A 25,366-nucleotide genomic window follows, 5' to 3' on the forward strand; every position below is an offset into this window, starting at 1 on the left:
TCTTGAGAGAGAGAGAGAGAGAGAGAGGGTTTAGTGTTGTTTCGACCTCTCTCCATGAGAGAGGCCAAACCTCACAACAGAAAACTCACCACCACCATCATCCTCATCACCACCACCTGGTTCACCATGAGTTTTTGAGGGGAATGAAGCCTGGTCCGAAGCCTTACATACTCTTTGTTTTCCCCCTTTCCCTTTGGTTATCACGTATGAAAGCCTCGAGCCAGCCAACATTCCCCACAAAAAGCCAATTCAATTCTTCTCTGTGAAACCCTAACCAGCCACAGCTCTCATGTTCAGGAGGGAGAGAGAGCGAGAAAGAGAGAAGGAAGGAGAGAGCACGAATAATGACCGGGAGACACAAATGGGTTTGTGTGAGGAGGGCTTCTTTATAAAGAGAAGTTGCTAAATTAGCTTATGAGAAAAAAGGCAATTTGTTAAAAGGCTAAGATAAACCCTACAAACCCTAACCCTAACCCAACCCCACCATAACCGTGAAAGCCTTCTTCACCTTCTCGTCTTTCATTTCCTAGGTAATGGGGTCAGTCAGTCAGTCAGTCACCCTACAAACCCTCTATTCAATTCTACTAATTTTGAAAATACCTATTGCTGCCGGTCAACAACCCAACCTGTAACCTGCTACCACCAGTCGTGGTTGCGTTACATTGTATGCTTCCATTACATTCACCGGTCAAAACCCTTCCACGCATAACAAGACAAAAATTCAGTAAATTCTTGTCTTTTTGAGAAAGTATTTTAGTGTTTTTTTTTTTTTTTTTTTGGGCACTTGACACAAGACAAGACCTTCTTCAATGCGATTCTTTCATCATTACCTTATTATTTTTAGCCTTCGCCAGGCCCTACTTTCTAACTCCCCTGTACGGTCCCATACCTACGCCCGGTCCCCCCCAAACCCCGAGTTTAATTTCCAAAATAATTGATGGACATTTGTTTTTTTTTTTTCTTTGTATTGCTCGAAATTGCTAAACCAAATAGATATTCTGAATTTCTGATCGAGGAACCTTTGGTTTCTCTGGCTGCTCTTATTGTTGCCAAGCCTCTTATTTGAGTTAATTTCTTGACAGACATCCATATGACAAAATGCATGTACAATTTTTGTTTCCATGGAGAATTCTCCTCAGTCTTTCTTGGAGTAGATAGGAAGTAGGGGTTTTTGGTTGATTGCCATCACTAAGACTAGCCATGAATTTTTTTTTTTTTTAAAGCTGCTAGCTTGACAGTCTAACAGTATTGTTATTATTTCTGAATTTTTGATATTCCAATTAAAGAATATTTTATGCAAAACATGCGGTGATAGTGTATGAATTTATGGTAAAAAAATAATTGATAGTAATATCGGACTGTCAAGGAAGCAGTCTCAATTTTTTTTTTTTTTTTTGGTCCAATGAAAATGATATTTAAGATGGCCTTCAAGTTTAGAGACCATTCTAATGTTACTTTTTTCACAACAAAAAAAGAAAAAGAAGAAGAAGTAAAGACAAGAATTATTTCCACGATTGACCTAGCTAGTTGATACTATTAATCAGAAAAATGGAAAAAGAAAGGAAGGTAATGATAACCAATATTGAAATTTTCATTGTTGGAAATATAAGAAAAGGAAAGTGAAAAATGCATATTATATGATTTGATCACTGCATAAATGCTTATACGTAAGCAAAATGCATTATGATTTGACACTGCATATGAGACATCTTCAGCTATAAATGAGGAGAGAAAACCCCTACAGTTTTAACCAGACCAAATCAAAGTATCAAAACGTATTGCAAAGCACCTCAAAGTTCTTGCTCACCTACTGATACCATTCCCAAAAGAACGATCAATCTCTTGGAAAGGTTGATAAAGATAGACCACATAGCGAAATTTTCATTAACATTTCTAATTATAAGGATATTAAATCTTCTTCTTCATTGCATGTATGGTTTTGTTCCCACGATAACGTACAAGTAAGACATATTATTATGGATATTGGATTGCACCTCAAGCGTAGTGCTAAAAATTGGTAATGACAAACATAGGCGCATGCGAACTAATGCGGGGTATTTCATGACCCCCTATAATTGTTATTAAGATTGTATTGATCTAGTAGCATGGTCTGCATTCTCTCACCCACCAATTTTTTTCATAAATTATATTCAACGATTTATCTGAAAAGGATCGCATAATTTGATTGTCGTGAAGATACCTCAATTGTTGATTCTATCAAGCATCTCACCATCACAAAAGCTATAATTAATTATAGTCAGCCAAATACGGTAGATTGTTATGTGCAGTGCGGCGTTGAAGACTCACGTGTACTTAGATTCTGTAAAAAAAAAAAAATGTTATCGAGCATGTTTATGCCTTGAGTAACCTTTTGCTATGACCAAAGAAAAAAGAGTAACCTTTTGATGTAAGTTAGGTAAATAAAAAAAATTATATATCAACCAAAATTTAGTAAAACAGAAATAAAAAAGGATGCATTGAAAACTTCTGTTTACGTGAAAACAAGTTGCCCTAGACCTCATCTCCACCGTTTATTTATAGCATTTCCACTGCGCCTTCCGCGAAACACGTCATGCCAAAGACGGCGTTTAAGGCATCCGCGCATCTCCGCCGTCCGTCTCGCCCATCGGACGGCCCCCCGCCCCGAAACAGGACATGTCGGTGTCAGCGGGAGCGTAGGACCGGGAACCGAGACCCAGCGACCCGCCCGCCCCGATTAACGAGGATCGACAGCAGCGATGACGTGGACATGTCGAGGAGAGGGCGGGGCGGGGGGTCAAAGCCAGCCAACGGACGGCTCGGATTCCGCGGGGCTCGGGTCGTACGCCCCGCCACGTGATCACATTTAATTCTGGGGCGTACGAAAGCGGGGAGGGTGTGGGGACAGGCGCACGTGCATGCTGAGCTGGGGAGGGCAGGTGGGGCCCGTTGGGCTGAGGGATTTCCAATTATCCCGTAATGATGATGAAAGGAGCTTTGCTTCGGTTGGTGAAAACAAAAGGACGGAAGCGCGATAAATTGCGGATTTCTCGGGGCCTGATTCGATGTTTTCTTTTGACAGGGTTGAAAGCGAAACTTGATGAACATCAATTAACGCCATCCCCCCACCACCACTAAAACAATTAGGGGGAAAAAGGTGTTTAATTGGTGATTAGGGGCCTTGCAAATTTTACTTCATATTATGGTTTAACAATGCATTCGATAAATTGACCTATGCTTAAGCACTGTAATAGTCGGAGCGGAAACAAACAGCGATCGGACGTGATATTATTGAAGCGGAGACAATACACCATATAAGAGATAGACATCTATCTTGTGCAATTTTCAAAAAATCCAATTCTTGTTTACAAATAAAAAAGTAAGTGGTGAGTTGATTCGCTTGCTCAATTTATGCTTTGTCTATTCCGCCGTGAAAACCATACTCAAACTCTAGAAAATTTAAGTCAAATCCCAATCTTGATTTCATTCAGTTGAGTTCTTCTATACAAATATTTTAAGTAATAGTCTCGAGGGGTCACATGTATATGGAGCATATCACTTGATACTCTCCCCCGTGTGTAGAGCGTGGCATTAAATGCGAAATTATGGCTTTTCAACCTAATCACATCGGTTTGACCAAAAATTAAAAAAATAAAACCTAATCACATCGGACATATAACTCCAGGCATGCAAGACGAAAACACGCCGAATAACCATTACGGAGAGCCATCTCGCTCGGCTCCTCGGATAACATAATAAGACAACTACTCGATTTTGGAAACTCAACCTATCTCGAGTTGACTTCACGATGCGCTCAACCCATATCTCTAACCGGGAAATGAAACGAATAGAACCGACTTTCCAAGGTGCGGTCAAAGATGTCCGGCGTCTAAGTCAAGAATTAGCAGTCAGATTTTCATATCCAAATTCAACATGTTTGCTCCAAAACGCACACTTGAAAACAATCTAAATGTCCATAACCCTAAAAGGCATCTACTCCGTGCAAATAAATGTGCTCTTATTCCCAGGCCCACCACATGATTCTGTAACAATGCCACACTGGTGATGAAGCTGACCAATGCATGGGTCGGGTGGGGCCCAGAGGGAAATTGATGGGAAGCACGTGTAAACCAGAGGGAAATCTCTTTGCCCATTCAAACTTGAGCTCAAGGTCCAAGTCATCGAGCCAAGTTTCCAGATCCAATGCAACCCTTCTTGAGATGGGCAGAGGTCAGGAATGGGAGGGGGGGGGTCAAACCTGCCTCCTCTGTTCTTTCTTTCCAATCTTGATTGGTTCGTAGTTTCAAGACATTGGCCTGGCCCACCACCATTTTTCCGGAAAATTTTCGTGGGTGTAATTCACAACATTCTCTACTTGTTTTATTCACGAGGTTAAACTTGAGGATCAGAGGAGTTAAATTACTGGATGTGGCATTTTATTTGCTGTTCTTACAAAGTTCTTAAAACCCAGAATGAGCAGAGCACTAGCGCGAAATAGACATGATCGTATGAAACGTAATCCCGCAGAAGATAGACATTCAAGATCTACCTCAGCTAAGGTTTTCGTGCAAAACGACGATCAATGTTCGATTGAACCGACGTAAACAACCAGAGTTTTTAACGTTAGAACGAAATTTCAAATGCAAAATGCGCGTGTTATAAATAAGAACTGGCTTTCACAGTGTTTGGCAGAACTTCAAGCATGTCTTTAAAATTTGTCTGTATTGAATAATGATACTACCCTTGATTGTTTTCACCATCCACAAGAATTCAAACTTAAAGAAGACAACCTGACCTACAACCGGCACCGAGAAAAACAGAGCAAGCAACCTTCCTGCGCTAGAGAAATAACCACAAAAAAAAGTACGTGAAAGATCACAAGAGTAAGAGCACATGCGACAATTCTTCTTTCTGATGAACCAAATCCTTTAATTCACATTGTTTCTACCAAGTTATACGTTATACAAGGCAAGAATATGTACCTTCTGTTCGATATACAGAAAAAGCATGTCGCTGCCCTAAGCGGTCCACCTACCCCAATTATCGAAGTGACGAACAACCCGATTCACATACTTATCAGATGGCAATTCAGAGAGATGAACTACCAACAGATGTGATGTGATGCTCCTGAAGTACCTATAAATATCGGGGTAACATGAAATCGTCCCTGCTTAATTAGCCAGCGGCTCAGCTGGGAAAAGAAGGCTAGCCAGGATTATGTCACTGTGTGTACTGTACAGGTTGCCTTTACAAAGCTTTCTTGCAAAATGGCAGCTATTTGACAGGATACAACATACTCAACAGAGCAGGCTAGAGTTCCATTCACCTGAAATGGGTGTGAAGCAGTGTATGATCTTACCTGCGTACAGGTTGTGGCTGGCCCGAGTACAGAGTATCTGTGCTCGGCCAAGGCAAGACATTGGCAGAACGTGGTTGAGCTTGAGATGCATCGTAACTCAGGGAATTATGAGGAGAAACATACGGTTGTGGTAGTGCTTGATTACACCACTCCTCAACAGCTGTAGGGTCCAGCACGGGGGCAGAAATGCAATGAGTGATCTTACTATCCCAATTTGAATCAACCGGATATTGATCAAAAACTGGCTAAGGTGCCACATGTTGCAAATTCAGGCCATTCACCAGTCCACTCCATCCCCATTCTTGGGTCGTTTGCTGTCCTTGTTGTTGACTCTTAACATGTGCTTCCTCAGAATTATGACTCGATCGCATCTTCTTAGTTTGATCAGGGCGATGGACAGTTGGAGAATTTGATGTTGTGGCTTCATTTTTATCTGTACTCTTTAGAGTAGCCACACCAACAGAACCAAATAATAATTCTTCTAGCTCCGGCGCTGGCATCTTCCCATCCAAAAAGAAAAGGAGGCCAACAATTGAACGATGGATGCAGTCATAAATTTTCTTGACTTCTTCCACTCCTACTGCCCTCGAAACATTTTCAGACCTTTCTGTGAAATCCTCGACCTATAAAAGAGCCATTAAGAAATATCTAAAGATAGACAAGCCTAATGAAGTCAATTCAATGAAGTTCAAGAAAGTTAGCTGTGAATACACTTATCGTGCCACAACAAGAATCCCATGTTTTTGAGGTCCATGATCCTTCATACACGCTGGCACAAAGGCCTTTCTGCCATAGTTTCTCCACTGATGCCAGCTGCAACGAAAAATAGGGTTGAACTCCAGATTTGGTTCTCTAGCTAGCATATTTTCCCAACCTCGTTCTCTACTTTCTGAGGAATCCACTCATTCATCGCGTGCCTTTACTAACACCTCAAAATGCTGAGCTGACATTAATCATGTCACAAATTTTGACATGTGGCACACATGCTGCCCAGTACAACAAACCACAAGAAATAAGCCCCTGCCCCTGTGCACTCGCGTAGTCTCCATGCTTTCTATTGTTTATTAATTTCTTTTGTTTTGCTAACGAGTGCCAAACTAGGCACCACAAAGATGCCATCTGTCATTGGTGATGTCACTTCATCGTTTTAACCCAGTATCATTAATATCTTCATCCTCATAAGTTGGACAACCAAATTGAAGACATGAAAGTAAAAGAACCAAATCTGGACGTACCCACCCCACCACCAACACCCCAACCAAAAAACCCCCAAAACAAAAAAATAAAATAAAATAAAATCCACCACAAGCTACTACCATTATCGTTAAATGAAAATTGGTGGCAATGCACTTAAAAGTCAAGATTTGAGGGGCCTTAAACCGGCTTCTGGCAGGGAAAAGGTCAAATTACCTTAATCATGAGTGTCACGAAGAGTAGAGCCAATGATTCTTCATTTCCTTTTCCATAGTTCAAAAAAGAATCAACATTCTTCCTTACATTTGCAGGATCAGTTCCGTCTGCAAGAACCCAAAGAGACTTCAATGTGGTACTGACATTGACAGTAAATACTTAACACTTAATAGTCTACGCTGGTTAACTCTTCATAGGTCCGGTTAATCACCAATTTAAATTGAGCATGAGGGCGGTATTTCGAAGTTAGTATGGTGTCATTGAAGGTGTCCATCGCAAAATAAGCAGCATAACTGTATACTATTACATGACATTAGATTTCATATGTCATACACACTATTGCTTTTTAATGACCTGTGAGGAATTGTTACCTTTAAAGAGCAAGGAAAATGGAGGTAATATAGGAGGTTGGCGAGTCTGCACGACAAAAAGATTACATAAAGATTTGGCTGAAGAAAGAAACTAAAGTCCAACACCCCGAACACCGTCATAAAATCTTTAAAATACATTCTTTGCACAGGTTCGAAGTATCTTGTGGACTTATGGTAGCTGAAACATAATACTAGAATTAAAATTTATCTATATAAAAAAACTTGTTTCAGCAGACAACCAAAGTTTTACCTGCAAGTGAAAGGCAACTAATGATATTATGGACAGAGAATTTAGAGTTCGATCCTTGGAACTGTTAATACCATTCGCTTTAGCCCAAGCTTTCATCTGCATTACAAGAAAGGGATCTCATGTATCACTTTTCTTGGCCAGTAAATGCAGGAGTAAGCTTTCAGAAAAGTATGAATAGAATCTATCAAAAAGTAAATCAATCATTAACAAAGGAAGAGGGATAAATACAGCACATACATACTATGCCTATAGTTGTCAGCATCAACGAGCAGCCCATTGAAATGACAGATGCAGAAGAGAGTTCTTCCCAATATTTAAACCCCAGATGACTGGTGACACGATTGATTTTATCCTTACATGGTTTCATAGGTTTTTATCCTCCCAAATCTTAGAAAATTACAGAAACGGGGAGCGATTATTTCTGGTAGAAAGAAAAGACATCCATTCTATCATTCTGTAATACAACTGCAAAATAGTTCCATCAACCTCATTCCCCGCATGATTTCCCTCTAGTAGATTATCATAAATAAATATAACCCTAAGGAATGAAATGAACCAGCAACACATAGCGGTAACACTTCTAAGTCTCATTGTTAATCTAAGAGCTTGTTCGAGATGGCATAAATTTTGGCTATGCCACCTTTTGGCTTTTGGCTATAATTTTAGCATTTTACGCGGACTCTGATTTTTAGCTTTAACTATGACTTTTATCTGATGAAGTTTGACACTATAACTACTAAGAATTTCAGTATGTCGTTTTTCTTAACAAACAGTAAATGCATAGACAAAGATATGTGACAATCACCTATTTCAAAAGGACAATTATGGGCAGCTTTATTCTTATTTTCCCACAAAAGCCACAAAAATAAAATGCTCAAGGGGAAGCATCTTCTGCTTCTGGCTTTTATATTTTGGCCTTTGACTAGCTTTATGTGCTACAAAGAACGTCGAAGCAAAAGACAGAAGTGGAAAGAAGAAGTAGGGCACAAAAGGCAACCACCCACAGAAAACAGGCCTAAGATAGTCTAAGGTTCAAATTTCTAGGAATTTACAATGAGTTTCCATTCTTTACTAGCAAAGTCGAGGTCAACAATTGCAAAGGTAGGACTCGAAAACTTAAAAAGAAATTGGAAAAGACAGTGGAATGCAAGTTTTTCTACACAAAAGAATGGTAAGGACCGCGAACAGAGGATAGAAATACTTGATTACGAGATAAGACATTAAAGAGAAACTAAAAAGCTTGCTATACAGCATTGTCACTAGTAAATCAGGCCGAACATCTAAAATGATGATTTTAACATATTACCAGAAAACTTAGCTTCTGAAATCTGTCATCAATCGCAGAAATAACATGGACAAGCTCCGACTTCAGAATTCCATCCCAATTCTCAACCGAAAGATCACATTCTATTCTTGTCCCATAATCAATAACTTTCACAATCGGCACCCTCGCACTCATGACAGTCTGGATGCTAGTGACATGCCCCTTCCCTGAAACATTTAAATACCATATAAAGTTCCATCCATGATAATATAAACAAAATCTCCCGAATATGATTGCATCAGACAACAACATCAAATTTAATTAAAAATAAGAGTATCTACAACTCATACACTATCTCATCTCATACAAATAATAACAATGACGAGCAGCGTTCTCTCTTCTTATAAAAGTGATGCTTGCTGTCCAGCATTTTCCATTGGTAATAATTTGCTTTTAGAACACTAGTACTTCTTATTGGAACCATAAGTTTAAATAAGGGAGGGCACTTTTTATTTTGAAGATCTAACTGTGAATTCCACCCGATCTAAGGTAGACCCTTACAGCAAAGATACCTTGGAGACTTAAATTACAACAACAGAATCTTTCTTAAAATGCACAAGTAGGGAGGCTAGCGAGAATACTTTGAAGAGAATAAAACTTTTTTGCAAACTTTCTAAGAGTTTGTATCTTCTTTTCTCGAGGAAACTGAACAGAAGGATTTCCAAAGTTGATGGACAGGTCGAGATCACTTCCCGTGGTGTACATATCCATCACAAACGAGCCAAATCCCACTACAGTGGGGCATTCACTTGAGTTTCCTGAAACAATTATAAATCATGAAACAGATTATTCCCTATTGCATAAGTACGCAAATTAGCTCATTCTCTTGCATTGATTTAAAATTCATCAATTGATGTATGAAACAACAATGCAGCAACAAAGTTTACTTCATCGTTGAATCAGCAAATAATTCAACAAACCACAGTGTTTGTAGTTGGACAGAAGAATAAGAAGAGAAGGTATGGACCACAAGATCTTCAACATTTGAATAACAAGAAATTAAAAATTTAAATTCATGCATAGTCACATTCAATCGGGAAAAAATCTACCATATATCTCCTTCGCTATAGCATTGAAGATGCGAATCAAATCTCTCCTATTGAAGCACTCGGTCGGTGTAGGACACCGTGCAATGTAGACACCATCAAGGAGCTTATCAAAATCTGGAAGATGTAACAGATCGATTTTATACTTCTCGAGCTCTTTGGACTCAAGCTTGCTCACCTTCTTCAACAAAACTGAGATAAAAGGGACAAACTTAAAGTCAAGAAATAGGAAAGCAAACTGAAGATATCAACCCATATTAGCACTAGAATCATGAGGTTAACAATCACTGCAAAATGAGGTCATCCGATTGTCCTGCTTCAGTTCATAGCACTTGCAGTGAAAACTCAACATGCCAGTCCATCCTTCAACGCGGCAAACTAATCATCGTTCCACAAACAATTGGGCTGAAGTCGAAAGATGCACTTTTACCTTTCCTGGGCAACGCCATATACACCCCAGCCTCATACACCACTCCACACTTCAATCCTGACAACAACAAAAAGGATAACTTTTCACTTGAAACAAATGTCTCGTGGTGACATTCTTTCATGCAACGCCGTGGAAATCTTTGGAAGTGAAAACCCGAACCTGAAACACTCCGCCCAGCTTACCACAACCACCAGACATGCCAAAGCACCGATTTGGACATTTGAGAGCACAATCCGGCGAAAGTACCGGCCACTGAGACATAAAAACCAATCTATCGACAGAGAAAGCTAAAGCCAAGGATGAATTCATACAAGAAAAAGAAAAGGCGCACGAAATAAGGGTTTTTTTTTTTTAGGATTTACCTGGAAAATGGTCCTCGTAATTTCTTGAAGTTGAACCTACCAGGAAGAACTTTGACCCAAAAAACACGAAAAAGAACCTGCAAGGAAGAAGAAGGGAAGCTCGTGGACGCCATTTTGGCATTTTATCGCCAGAACGGTTCGGCTGAACCGGCGTTGCGGCGGTTTCATCATCGATGGTTCATTAAATGGACCCGGTTCAACTTACTACTTAGGCGCGAATAACTATGCTGCACGGACACGCTTCCGTAGAGAATTTTTCGCGTGTCGGACAATTAGTTATTGTGAAATGTTTTTTTTTTTTTTTTTCATAAGAGAGAAGGAAGATAGAGAGAGGGAAGGGGAGGGGGAGGAGAGGAATGTGGAGAAAATTGCAAGGCTCATTCACAGCCTAAAAATGTGCATTGAAAGATTCTGGCTAGATCGAGTCGGATCAGAATTGAGTGAGTCGGGTAATTTAATATGAGGCCGTTGCCTAAATCTGCCCATCCGCACAATTGAGTCGCTTTGACCGTTAATCAAATCTATAAATGAAATTGATAACTTCAAGCCAAAGGAGGTAATGGGTAACCGATGCAAACCGATGGATGAAGTAATCAATAAAAACCGACCGCCATTGTTTTGGGATAAGTCTCAAATCTAAGTTCTACGCATCCCACGCCCATCGCCGTTAACGTGGATAGTTTCGTTTTCAGTAATTAACTAACTACTTATTTTAAGGACGGATGATGCGAAATTGTTAGCCAAAGCCAATAGCTTGTGTAGCTAAGATCAACAGTACTTTTTAGTATGAAAAGACACATAATATGCTTATAAATTCGCTAGCTAATTAATGGTCGCATTAGATTGCAATTAAGTCAAGGCAGACCGAGAAAAAAGAGTTTTTTTTTTCTTTTGTGTTGGAAAGAGAAAGAGAGTTTATAGCATCATTTTTTTTTTTTACGACGTTCAGCCCAAATTAGAAGATTCCGCTATTGGATCGACCCGATGATGGTGAAAGCCTATTTTTACAAGTATGGATATCATTCTCAAACGAAAAGGAAAAGTTAAGAGACAGAAATTGAATTTCGAGTAAGAATATAGCATCTACTAGTTTTTTTTTTTTCTCAGACATAACGAGTCTTGTATTAATGATGCGGAACCGAATTATATGAAAAATCATAGTCTAAACATAACAGAGTCCATAACTGGAGAGGTGGTTTAGAGAGCCAATTTGGACCGAGGGATTTTGCGTGATGGGCTCGCGCAACCCAATCCGTAGGTTGATTAGCATTTCTCGGACAGTAGGCTAATGAAACATATACTAGTTACAATATCTTTTATTTAAAAAGATAATAACATAAATGGTTCATGAACTTTGATCTAAGATGCAATACGATCCATGCACTTTTAATTTGACTAGTATGATTCCTAAACTTTAGTTCAATATGCAATATGATCCTTAAATATTTAATTTGGCCAAAACAGTCCCCGAATGCTTGGAACATGTTCAACTTAGCTTTTGAATTATATGAAGACATTCAATGTAGCCCTTCTATTGATTCAAGTTCAAAGACGACATTAGACATTTTCTTATAGTTCATAGATTAAGTTAAACATGTTTTAAAAGTTCGGACGATTTTCTTATAGTTCATTGAACAATTGAAAGTACATGGACGGCATTGCATATTAGATTAAAGTTTAAAAATCATATTGATCAAATTAAAAGTTCATAGATCATATTACACATTGGATTTGTATTATTTTTTTTAAATAACCATTTGCACGTGCTAGCGTAATAAGAAGGACTATCTACAAATGACAAATGAATTAATTACCTTGAATATATGCAGCGATATGCAATTAATGCACGGTATTAGATTGAGATAGACAGTAATGGTATTGGAATTCGGGCAAAATTCTCAAGCTAGGATGTTTGCATAAAATCTCAAATCTGAAAATCATGGGAATGTCGTATCTTTTTCAAAATATTTCATACTATACGGGGATAAGAATAATGAAAGTCTTAAAACTTGTCAAGAAAATATAATTGAATCGTTAATATTTTCAAAAAGTGCAATCAAATCCTAAAATTTGTCACAAAAGTGCAAGTGAATCATAAAACTTGTAATCAAGTTCTAAAATTTGTCAATTGCGTGCAATCAAGTCTTTTCGTTAACTTAATCTAGCTTTACAAATGAAAATACTAACAAGTTTTTTAGCATCAAGGGGGGATTACCAAAAAAGTCCTAAACGCATTGCAATTATACCTATTCAGTCCTAAATCTTTTTTTTTTTACAATTCAATTATAAACCTTTTGGCATTTTGAAAACTATATCAACAGGTCTTCCATCTTGCAAATAAGGCATATCTTGTCTAAGTAAAATTTTGGAACCTAATCTCTACAAGGTGCTAGTCTCGATCTTGCTTGGTGGTGCCTCTCCCCCTTTCCATCAACTGGTTATGAATTTATTGTTGGATGGTTTTGCAACTACTCGCTTCAAAACTGGAAGAACCAAATTTGTAGCCAGGCAAAGAGAAGCTGCGATGGATCTTGACTGCTAAGTACTAGAAGATGACTCTCTTAATGGTCTAAGGGCACACTAAGATTTCTTAAAAGAAGGGCTTTTGGTACAACTGAATATGTGTTAGAAAGGTCAATTCGTGCCCTACGACACCAAAAAAAACTACCAATTCAGCTCATTTGGTTGGGTGGAACTGAAGTTACACTGTTGGCACCGACATAGACCTTTTCTAAATAATTGTTTACTTAATCTCTTGAATTTTTTATGATTTTTTTCTTTTCTTTTCTTTTTTTTTTTTCCCAACACTTAGGGTGCTGGAATGTCCTCGCCCAGTTTGGGTGGCAACTTCACTTGCCTATTGTTGAGGGCATCGAAGCCCTTGCCAGCTATGGACGAGGGCCATGATGCCCTCACCGGCCCTAAGGGTTGGAAAAAAAAACTAAGCAAAGAATAAAAAAAATAAAAAAAAATCATAAAAAATTATTTAAAAAAGTCCATGTCGGTGCCAGCATGTATCAATCAGTCAAATAGATTAAATTGGCACAAATATAAAAGGTTTAGGGCTGAATTGACAAAAAAAAAAGAATTATAACTAAATTGACACAATTGCAATAGGTTTATGACTGAATTGGCCAAAAAAAAATAATAAATTTAAGACTGAATCGACACAATTGCAATATGTTTAGAACCTTTTTGGTAATTTTTCTTAGCATTAAGTTGCACCGACTTGATAAGTTTTAGGACTTCATTGTACTTTTTGAAAGTTTTAAAATTCAATTATACTTTTGTAATAAATTTTATTACTTAATTATATTTTTTTAAAAGTTTTAAGATTCAATTGTACTTTGTTATATATTTTAAGACTTCCAGTCCACTTTATCTCTACAATATAATATTATATGGAAGACCTCTAATTGTGGGAGGAAAGTAGATTTTGCGCGTTGACTGAAGCTCGAGAACAGTAGCCAATGGAAGACCTCAACTTGGCATCTTCCATGCACACGTCACGTAGCATCTTGGGATGCAACCTGTGCGGATGCTGCTGGCTCACACTCTGGCATTCCAGTCTTCTTCATTGATTCCAGCATTACATTCTTTTGCACCGGTGCCCACATCTTTATGTCTGTACTAAGAGATCAAATTGATCATCACCTCGACTTCTTTGTACATGTTCTTCGTTTTCGTGATCGAACATGTCATGGCTAATTATATGATCGGTGAATCCGACAGTTTTCGCTGATGGAGAATCGCACGGCATGTGTAATATGATCACAGAATGAATTTTTTGAGGAAAAGCTAGGGTTTGTCTAATCACAAGAGCACGCAAAACCGATGCGTGCGATCAAGTAATCGATCATTCCGCTCCTTGTATATTAGATTCAAAGATTGAAGAATACAAGAAGTCATTGGACAATGAGAGATATACTGAATTTTGATGTAGCTGAGTGATAAATTACATCCAAACTTGTAGCTGCAAGCTTGGCCGTTGAGACAATTTGTAAGCTTATTTTAAACCCGGTAAATAATTATACAAGTACTTTAGTTTAACAAATTGATTGTGGCTTTTTCCCCTTTTTTTTATTGGCTTGTTTTCATTTTGCACTATTTACTAATGTCGTAAAAGCCAATTTAGTTAATTAAATAGTTTTCTTCCAATTATGGAACATTTCATAAAATTAACTAGTTTATGTTCATTATCTTTATTATATACTCAATATAACTCGATGAGTTTCTTGATTTTCTCAAGTGATGGTAAATGGAAAAGAGCTCTTCCGTGATTCACAGATGGTGAGCAATATTTAGGTGTGGTTCATACTCCCAATTAATAAAAAAAACACGGTGATCGTACTCCCCGGTGAGCTAGTGGGTCCGGGGGAGTTGTGTCGGTGAGGGTCCCAAAAGGCTTTTATATTTTGAATCCATATTTTTTAATTGGTAGTTTGAGTTTTGGCTCATGAATAGCTATTGCTCGCTAGTAATTAAGAGGTACGATGTGCTAATTATATTGAAATTCTCTTATGGATATAATTCTAGTTTAAAGGTGAACTAGGATAAAACCTTGTGTTGATTTTCTTTTTTCGCTTTTAAGTTTTACTTCATTTGTAGTTTGTGCGCCGAATCCTAACAGACAACATCCGTATGTGGACGAGCACTAAGATGATTTGAACATATGGCATCCCTCTTTTGCATTCTCGAATATCTATGCATAAAAGTTTAAATGGTTATCTATAACTTACATGCCGAGAGGAAATCGGACGATAGACAACTTTTATTGAGGAGATCGTAGATACAAATATAAATAACAAGATATAGATTTCAAGGTTTATACTCTCAGCATCATCCAACGATTTTTTTTTTTTTTGCTTTTACGCTTTATTTCGTTTGTAGTTTGTGCGCCGAATCCTAACAAACAACACCCGTACATAGACGAGCACTAAGATGATTTGAACATATGGCATCCCTCTTTTGTGTTCTCAAATATCTATGCATAAAAGTTTAAATGGTTATCTATAACTTACATGCCGAGAGGAAATCGGACGATAGACAACTTTTATTGAGGAGATCGTAGATACGGATATAAATAACAAGATATAGATTTCAAGATTTATACTCTCAACATCATCCAATGATTTTCTTTTTTCGCTTTTACGCTTTACTTCGTTTGTAGTTTGTGCGCCGAATCCTAACGGACAACATCCGTATGTAGACAAGCACTAAGATGATTTGAACATATGGCATCCCTCTTTTGCGTTCTCGAATATCTATCCATAAAAGTTTAAATTGTTATCTATAACTTACATGCCGAGAGGAAATTAGATGATAGACAACTTTTATTGAGGAGATTGTAGATACAGATATAAATCACAAGATATAGATTTCAAGATTTATACTCTCAACATCATCCAAGCAGTTCGAAGATGATTATACTTGTATATATTCACCGTCTCCCTATATATGAGTTTGATTCACCATGCACATAAAAAACAAAAAATAATAGTAATAATATGAAGAGTGATGGCAATTTGGGAATGGATCGATGAAATCTGTGTCTCCAACTTCGTCTCCTCTAAGCTCGTACATTAAAAACTTCCTTAAAGAGAGAATCATCATCATAAAAAAGAGAAGGAGAAACCCATAGAAAAAGGCTAGCTCACTCTTAGACAAAGCAAAATCGAATATACATATCCAGCGCTGTATATAGCTAATTAGAACCTCACACCCCTTGAATCAAATTGATTAACAAGAGTGGAAGGACAAAGCACCATGGAAGTGGTGGTTTTGGTGGTGGCTGTGGTGGTGGTGGTGGTGGCCGCCGGAAGATTCTCTCTCGATCCTCCACCGAAGATGAAGGAAATCGTCAACGGAGCAAGGGAGCCGGAGCGGGCCATTGGCGTGGTAACCGTAAGCCTCGTGAGCCTTGTCCAAGAGCCTCTTGAAGAGGGGATGGTAGAGATACGAGATAGGGATCACGAATCTCTCGACCCTGCCATCTTCTTCCTCCAACCCGACTTGAACCGCGAGCCACCCCTTCTTCACCTTCATCTTCTCTTGCATCTTCTTCTTCTTCTTCTTCTTCAATAGATATCTTGTCCTTCTTCTTTTTCTTGATTCTGGCTTGTTGTGAGTGAGAGAGGCACTTGTAAGGGTGGGTGCAGGTCGTATTTGAGGAAGTTTGGGTTTGAGTTGGGGTTTCAAAGGAATAAATGGTGAGTATATATAGGAAGGGAAGACAAGTGGAAAGCAATTAAAGGAGATGTGGGTATTTAGGTTTTTTATTTTTTATTTTTTATAAGTCTCTCTTTTTCTTTTCTTTTTTTCGTGGGAGAATAGAATATTGGAGTGTACGTGTGTGTTGGTCGTACATAATACGGAATTCTACTAAATAGCTTTTTTGGGGGGGATGGTGGTGGTGATTCTCTTTTTAAAGTCGTTTCAATAAAGCCAAGGGGAAGAAGAAGAAGAAGAAGAGAGGGTTTGATTCTCAAGTGCTTGTGCGGTCCCCTTTGCTTTTGGAGCCTCACCCTTGGGGCGGCCAAACCCCCTACTTTTTATCTCTTGAGAGCATGCCGGCTTCAATCCTTGATATTAGTTTTTCCATAAGGTGATGAAATATATTCTCGTGATGGTTTCGATTTGAATTCATTCCATCATGCTTCCCTTGCAGTTTAAACGAAAGATGGAGTCAGACCGACGTATTATAAAATATGAAACTTTGATTATGTAGGTGGTTCAGACCGATTCCTAGCTAAGTCTTAACTTCAATATGATGAATGACCTCAGCTGAAATCATCTAAGGGGTTGTACCACCTAATCGAAAGCACATTTTTAAAGTATAGTAAGATCGATTTGGAATAAGCCAAAAGTGAAAAATTGCCGACTAGTATGACGAAATTAATTGAGTATTGTGGAATGGCTTTCGACTAAAAATGTGTGTTTAAAAAAGAGTTTCGGCAGACAATACATACATCTCATACTAATTTTATAGTCGAGCCACACGAAAGTTCAATAAGTTAGTACAAGAACCACCGGTATTGTGTGAGTACAATTAGCTTAAGATAAATCTAGGAAGTTGATTATCATGGATTAGGGAATAGAGGCCAGATTGACAAGTTGACTTTCTATCGGTTCATGTCACTTCTGAATTCAAAGTTTAAGCTGTATTAATTCCTTCAATTACACCTTTGGACTAAAATATACATACATATTGGGGTATTAAATATAAATCACACTGTTTTCCAGTCTAAATTTTCTAGAGTAAATATCGGAACACTCAACTATGGCTGCATTTGGTAGTTAAGATGAAAATCAGGATATGATAATATTTATCTTATCTTGTATTTGGCTCCCGCCCAAGACAGGATAAAATGGGATATAGCCTAGATAAAATTATCCCAATGGAGAAGCCGGATAAAGGTGAATAGGATTTATTATGCTCATGGTATAAAAGCTATTTTTTTTTCTCAAAAACAAACTTCTTAAATAATAAAATTAAATATTAATTATATTTAAATCATAATTCTAAAAATTAAAAATAATTTTTTAGTTATTCCTATATGTATTTATAAATTTTATTTTTTTTCTACTTTATAATATATATTTTGTGCACATATATACACACACTTCATATCATTACATACTTTATTATTTAATGTAATTTTTATTAAGACATGATGAAATGGAATAAAAATAATGAAAAAAAGTGATAAAAAAAATAGTAAATAAAAATGAAGTAGAAGAACCTAGATATTAAATGAAGAAATTCGATCTTGAAAATGATCTTTCTAATTCTTGAACAATGTGAGCCGGTGAAATTTCTATAAAAAAATAATCTAGAAATCTTCATCTCATTCTCTTATGTATCTCTGGTTCATGTTGAAATTTCACCACTCATTTGAAGTTTTTTAGTTCACGTCAAAACTCTATGAAAACGGCAAGAGAGTCGAAAATTCTCCTTGGTAGGTTTATAGTTCAATTTAAAAGTCTATTAAAATAGAAAGAGAGTCAAAACTTGTTCTCTCCGTAACTTTATTGCTCATGTTGAAGTTTAATCAAAGTAGGGAGGGAGGCAAAACTTTTCGTAGCTGCAAATGTGAATGATCATATTTTCTTTATCATATTAGAATTGGGAGTGAATTACAAGAGATTCTTATAGTCTATATGTATGCATTTTTAGGTTCATTTACATCGATTTTGTGTAAATACCAAACAATGAACATAATAAGACTTGAACATATTTACTTTATTACTGTGATCCATCAAACGGTGGATAAGATATAGCAAAATTCCTAAATTTCATATCATATTTTATCAAATCCTATCCCTACTAGAAATTTAGACGACCAAACGCAGCCAATAGGAAAAAAATAAAACGATAAAAGGAAGAATATGACTTGTTGATGCTATAAAAACATGTATGGTGTATATAAAGCCAAAGCAATCATGGTCTTGACCTTTAACTTTCACTTCAATAATTAAACAACATCGTTGTCCTTTCAACTTTTGGGCATAGTGGGTTCTGCTCACGCACCAAGTCTAAAATTCTGTTTAATTAAGCGATGGTGATTAGTGATTAATTAGCATGTTTAATATGGCAAAACTACTGACAATCCGACAAGGATGCGAGTGTGATCATAGTTGGACGCACGGCAGCAACCTCTGAATTTTCCAGAAAAAGACAAAGGCGACGATGGATCGTAGTCGACAGCGTAGATGTGCAGAGGCTTTTGCCTAAATGCAAAGTATGAGTCGGTCAAAAAAAGGTGGTGTTTTCCGAGTCATGCTGATGATGAGTACGGATGTGTCCTCTCTCTTCTTGTACTTGTTTTGTGGGTTTTAGTTTACCAACGTCATTAATCACTTACACTTTTCAATTTTATATTATGATAATCGTCTTTATTTTAATTCATCAAGTTGCATCCAGTGCGTGAACATGATTAATTCCAAGTTAATTAGTTGCCTAGATGTCCGTTAATGAAAGTGATGGACACATCCACGTTTTCCTGGCACAAAGAAGAAGAGAGGCAATCAAATTTGGGGGGGTGGGGTGGTCGTGGTTTCAATAAGATTAAGTTTTTCGTTACATTTGGATCTTTAAATTGCAAACTATGCTTTCTATCTTACTAGAGGATGTCATTCACCGTATTATTCATCTCTTTACGGATGTGTACTGACTCTCGAATTGGAAAACAATCCTTTAGACGAATCACGTAGCAACTTGGTGATCTTATCTTTTTATTACTAGAAGGGTTCTGTTTCAACAATCAGACATAACCGATAAAGTCGTCGGACGAATTATATATGAATATGTGTAAATACTATTCCTTGTAGTGTGTTCCATTGCTAGAAATATTTTTGCCTAGAATCCACAAGAATTGAAAAACGCTTGATATTCTATTTCAGATGTGTTCCTATCATCATAGGCTGTTTAGTCTCGGTGAAGTGTCATGCATGATATATGCCGTTCATCTTTTCGAGTTCTGGGGATATGAATTAACTTGTGAAATACAAACTTAGGTTAAAGAGATGTGAATTAATCCCGACAACTAAAACTCCCTTATCTTGATATGGTCATCCATATCCAATATCCATCACCTACTAAACTCTTTATACGAGTGACAGAAGTGATTAGGATGTCCCCGTTCCTAAGATTTGGGGCTAATCAAGCAATTCCACCATATATCGATATGCTTGAGCAATAGTACACATGTAAAGATCTAAAGATGATGCACTTGCAACCGGCTTTTGCTGGCACGGTAGGTACACGAACGAAATGATCTGAAAAGACGAAGAATCAACGGTGAGGCAGTAAAGGCCGGTACGAGCGTACTAAAGTGGGAAAAATCTTTTTGAATTAGCAAGACCCTCCTTTTTCCCTTTTGATTTCTCTTGACACTTGCCTCTCTTTTTCCCTCAATTTGTTTTTCATGATTTGAAGAGAGGAAAAAGCCACAAGTGGGGGGAGGAGATGGGTCAATGCTTTCAATCTCTGTTGAGCCAAGATTTGGGCAGATTTTCCAAAGAGGGAATAGAAGGAAAAGGAATGGGGGGACGGATGGGACCATGCTAAAGTGATTTGGACAACATATGTAGCGATTCATAATGAAGTTGATAATGATGTATGTATTTTATAAATAGATGGAGCGATTCTTATGGAGTCATGACTCACCGGCCATTGGTCGGTAGTGGCGCACTCTCCTTCTTTTGATCCCCAAAATGCCTCCTCCCTCTTCAAATCTTTGTGATCCACACACCACCCTTTCCTTATCTCTCTCTTGTGGGGTTGTGGACTTTGTAATGAGGACTTGAATTGAATTTTGGGGTTGGTCCAAGGGTATAGTGTCATCGAATCGACCATCGCGCACTGGTGTACAAATCATAAGAACACGTCGAAGTCTCATATCCAAAGGGTCTAGTTCGTGTCGCGCTTTGTTCTTCTTTTATGAGCCAAACCGACAATGGATGAGAATTTCTTGAATTGAAGATAAGTTAGGAGTGTGAATCTCATTGCGAAATTCAGGAAAAGGACATATGCACTGTCGACAATCGAATCTTTTTTTTGGTTTTTTTGTATTTACTACACAAAATAACCAATAAGAGATGCAAAGAATAGTATCACATTACGAATAAGTTATATTCTTCTATCTTTATGTAGGTACATATGAACTTGGTCGGTGCCAAACAATGGAATGATCCACGAGAAGAGTCGGGAATTTCGCAAAAATTGACTAGCCTTCTTGCAATTGGTGGAAGGTCCGATTTTCCTGGGATCTAATTTATTCTACTTTTTCCTCTCTTTTCTGTTCTTTTTCGATGAAGCAGGCCAAAAGGGTTCTTTTCCAAATCCTGCCATAACGTATACCGACTCCCACTATTGTTGTGCCACAAAGAGTTTTTGCTTTGCTTAATCGTTTCACATAACAAAAGCTACTGAACAAAATAGAAAAAATGTTAATAATAACCTTATTCAATATCTAATAACATTTCGATATAAAGAAGTAATATCGAAGAATGCTATAGCTTGCACGACCCTCGTCGCCACCGCCTCACCAGATTATGCGAGGGTCATTGACCCTCGTCGCCCTTTACCGGCGATGGTGGGGTGGCCGTGAGGGCTATACAAGCCCTCGCCTCCTATGCACTCCCCTCTTATTTATTTATTTATTATTTCTAGCTTAATTTTAGCTTGTTTTAACTTTTGTTAATCTAATTAAAATTGTATTTTTATTTTTTTGATATTTTTGATATTTTATTTATTACCGACTAGACCTTCGACAAGTCATGTGAGCTTTAGATTTTAATAAAAAAAATGTCACATCGAATTTTTGGTCGAGTATATTGGAGTTGGCACTTAAACGATCATTTTTCAAAAAAATTACATTTAAGTGATTGTTTCAAAACTTTTGGCACTAAAGTGAGTGCCGTACATAACTTTTGGCACTTTTGGTCCACTTCTCCCCCTTTTCTCTGTGAAACTTATCCATGATGAGTAATTTTCATTGGGATTTGTACCTTTTTCACAACGAAAAGAAATGTTCATTTAGTTTGTAATCTTTAATAACAAAAAGCAACAATATATATGGGGTTCGTATCTTATTATCCATGAGTTGAATTTATGAAAGGATTGGCAGCAAACTTTCATACTTAACCCTTGTAAAAGTAGGGATCTCACGTGAAGCCTAACTCAAAGGGCACTAACTTGAGTACATGCATATAGTGCAGTACCCCTTTGGCCGAAATCTATAAAACAACAGACACAAGCATTGAATATTGACCCGCCAAAGTCCTACCCACCATAAATTTGATACCAAACATCTTTTTTTCTCTCTAGAGTACCAGAATCAGATTGGAAAGGACGAAAATATCTGTCACCTTTTCTTGTTCCAAAGATCATTTAGCCACCACAAAGAGGAAAAAGAAGAAGAAGAAGAAGACCATTTTGAATGGAGGCTTGAACGAATGACACGCACTCTCTCTCTCTCTCTCTCTCTCTCTCTCTCTCTCTCTCTCGTGCTCTCAGTCTGAGATAAGTGAGAGGCCAGGAAGAGAGGATTTTCTCTTCTCGATTGAGAGTACTGTACTTTCGGTTCTGAAAAGAAAGGCTAATCAGCAGGAGACTTTCGTGGGAACCATGAAATGAGGATCCTGCTGTACCTCCCCTTCACTTCAGTCACCAGCGAGAGAGAAAGAGAGAGAATATTCAAGATTTGACATCCACAAGCATCACATCCCTTAGCTTGGTTTGGGGACCATCCTTGGCCTACCTAGATTTTAATTTGACTTGCTCATTTATCAAGTAAGATCTGACTTTTGTTTGTCGAGAATGTCCCTGTAATATAGCCCCACGATAATAGTACACGAGCGGACACGTATTCGTTTCAGATAGTTTTCGCCGATAAGGAATGTAATCTCAAACATGTACGCACATTGACTATGAATAATTTCGCCGTGAATGACTAATTATAGGAAAAAGAAATAATAATCTAAGCAACTGTGCACGCATGCTGAGAGGTGATTATCATTTTAAGATTGACATAAGCTAATCTCGTAAAAGGGTCGGGAAAACAGGAAAATTGACAATTTTAGAGCGAAATCTGCGGTGTAATTAACGATGAGAGACAAATTTAGGATATTGCTGATGGACCAACTGTGCTTAGAATTGTTGGGCACCATATACACTCAGTGAGCTAAATGCAGCCATTTCTCAATGATATGATACCATCGGATCTGTAAAAAGCTAAAGCAACCCGACTTTCACTATGCTGTTACTGGGTAGGACTACTCTACTATCAGAGAGAGACGGACTGAATTACCGATCCACTATGCTCAATCGGGAAGACAACTAAGCCAGACTTATGCAGAGAAAGTAGATTAACCTTGTGAGATTAGCTGGTCTATGGAATTAGATCGACGCGCAAGTGCTTGCCGACGAGTTTCTCGGTTGATCAGATCGGCGAGGGCCAAAATAGGCATGTCCCACGGTAGGAACTCGCAGTCCATGGCTTTTTATACGTCCGTAGCTTTTGATCTGATGGAATCAGTAAGGAGAACTCTAATAGACTGGCCCATAACGAGAACTTGTTCTTTCTTTGTTTCATCGTCCCAGAACTACTTTTGACTTGGTACAACTACAGACCATCCACACTGGGTTTAATTATGATTCGTAGTCCATATCCACAGGAAAGCACCGGTCTCACTTCCTGGTAAACGGGCGAGGGTCCGGGGGTCGCTCCGACGAAGTCTCAAGGGATAGCGCAGGGCTTTTATATGTTGAACACATATTTTATTAATAGTTTGGATTTGGGCTCATGAATAACTACTGTTACATATAATCTCTTTTTCTTATAATTAAGAGTTGCAATAGAGACGTGGAAGGTTTTAATTATAGTGAAATTCTCAACTAAATAGAGTCCTAGATTAAGGATGAATCAGGATAAATCGTGTCTCTTTCGACAAAAAAAATCGTCTCTATTTCGTTGTGTTTGTGTGTCTAATCTTAACACGATGGACCCTCAAGATCTTCCGTGTCCCAATGCTCGGAGGCCCAATTTCGAGGATAAGCTCACTGTTTTTAGCCTGTTTCGACCTAATTCATTGCCTCGTTTGCATTGTCTTTATGATTTCGAGAGGCTGGTTTGGTTTATTTCCTAGGGTAAGAGGACATGAATATGTCGTAATGTTGTCTTGCCAAGACTACTGTCCCACCTGTTCATCCTTGTTTTGCTTAGTTTATAGATGAAGAAGAAAAAAAAATTGTGCGCATGACCTATGTAAAGACAGCGTTGTTTCAAATGAATCCTAAGGACAAAATCCCTCTGATTTCTCCATATATGCAGTTGACACAATCGAATGATGTACTACTCATCATCGGTTGAAATAGGTTGAGACATCGGATGGAGCAGTGTGCGCGATTGAGGATTTACGCCCAAAATTAATGTATGATATAAGCGTGTAAAAGGACACCTCAAATATCAATATTTGTGTACAATGCTCACTTTGGTGCCAATATTATTTTTGGATCACTTAAGTACCAATTTTTTTGAAAAACAATTCTTTAAGTGCCAACTCCAGTGAGATCATCGGAATTTCTTGCCGTTGACACTAAAATGGTTATTTTTTCTCCGATTAGATACTAAAGTGATCGTTTTTTGGATCGTTTAAGGGCCAATTTTTTTGAAAAATGATAATTTAATTACCAACTCGGGTGAGGTAGCCGGAATTTCTTGTCATTGGCGCTACAGTGATCGTTTTTCCTTCAATTTGGCACTTAAATGATAAAAAAAAAAAAGATTAGCATCAAAGTGAGCGTTGTACACAAATATTGACACTTAAGGTGTCCCTATGCCGATATAAGCGTGTCAATTTGCTTTGCCAAATAACGAGGAGCTTTTTTTTTTTTTTTTGGTCGAAAAATAACAAAGAGTTTAGTTGACCGTTTTCGGATGTGTTAAAAAGTTATCTTGTAAAGCTTATAATTATCTTATATACTCTTGATTATGGAAATAAACAAAAATTATGCAGTTCTTTATTCTGCATAGTCTTATCCGGACTATATATCAGTAAAATCGAATCAAACTCAAGTTGAATTTCAATTTGGTAAACAATTGTTCTTTTTGTGCGGAATTATTTTGAAATTTCACTTTCCAAACAACTCATTGGTGACTGGATTGTTTTACACCTTGCTGGTTGTTATTAGGTAACAAACATATCTTATTCCTATGCCGCGTAGCCTTTCCATCCTTTTTGGTGTCGACCACAATTTCATCTGAGACTATTTTATTTTTTTTTATCTCTTTGTCTTCAATTTTGTCAATAAATCTGTTGAAGAGGAAGTGA

General features: G+C 37.7%; 2 protein-coding genes across 3 annotated transcripts; both read right to left on the minus strand.

The window, feature by feature from the left end:
• Nucleotides 1-4,875: 4,875 nt before the first annotated feature.
• On the minus strand, nt 4,876-10,673 carry LOC115755117 (protein HESO1-like). Of its 2 annotated transcripts, none has more exons than XM_048284161.1 (11): nt 10,532-10,673; nt 10,329-10,421; nt 10,170-10,226; nt 9,743-9,931; nt 9,275-9,451; nt 8,727-8,860; nt 7,370-7,465; nt 7,120-7,165; nt 6,749-6,855; nt 6,050-6,151; nt 4,876-5,961 (listed from the first exon to the last, which is right to left on the minus strand). In XM_048284161.1, the coding sequence occupies exons 3-11, from the start codon at nt 10,186-10,188 to the stop codon at nt 5,584-5,586; spliced, it is 1,248 nt and encodes a 415-aa protein (XP_048140118.1). In that variant the 5' UTR covers nt 10,189-10,226; nt 10,329-10,421; nt 10,532-10,673; the 3' UTR covers nt 4,876-5,583. The 2 variants fall into 2 exon arrangements, with proteins under 2 accessions (XP_048140118.1, XP_030550273.1); XM_030694413.2 differs by having other exon boundaries at nt 8,676-8,860.
• A 5,597-nt stretch (nt 10,674-16,270) lies between these two features.
• Nucleotides 16,271-16,576, minus strand: LOC115755125 (auxin-responsive protein SAUR32-like). The gene has a single exon (XM_030694419.1). The coding sequence runs from the start codon at nt 16,574-16,576 to the stop codon at nt 16,271-16,273; it is 306 nt and encodes a 101-aa protein (XP_030550279.1).
• Nucleotides 16,577-25,366: the final 8,790 nt, after the last annotated feature.

This window comes from Rhodamnia argentea, chromosome 1 (genome assembly GCF_020921035.1).
Source record: "Rhodamnia argentea isolate NSW1041297 chromosome 1, ASM2092103v1, whole genome shotgun sequence".
Lineage (NCBI taxonomy): Eukaryota > Viridiplantae > Streptophyta > Magnoliopsida > Myrtales > Myrtaceae > Rhodamnia > Rhodamnia argentea.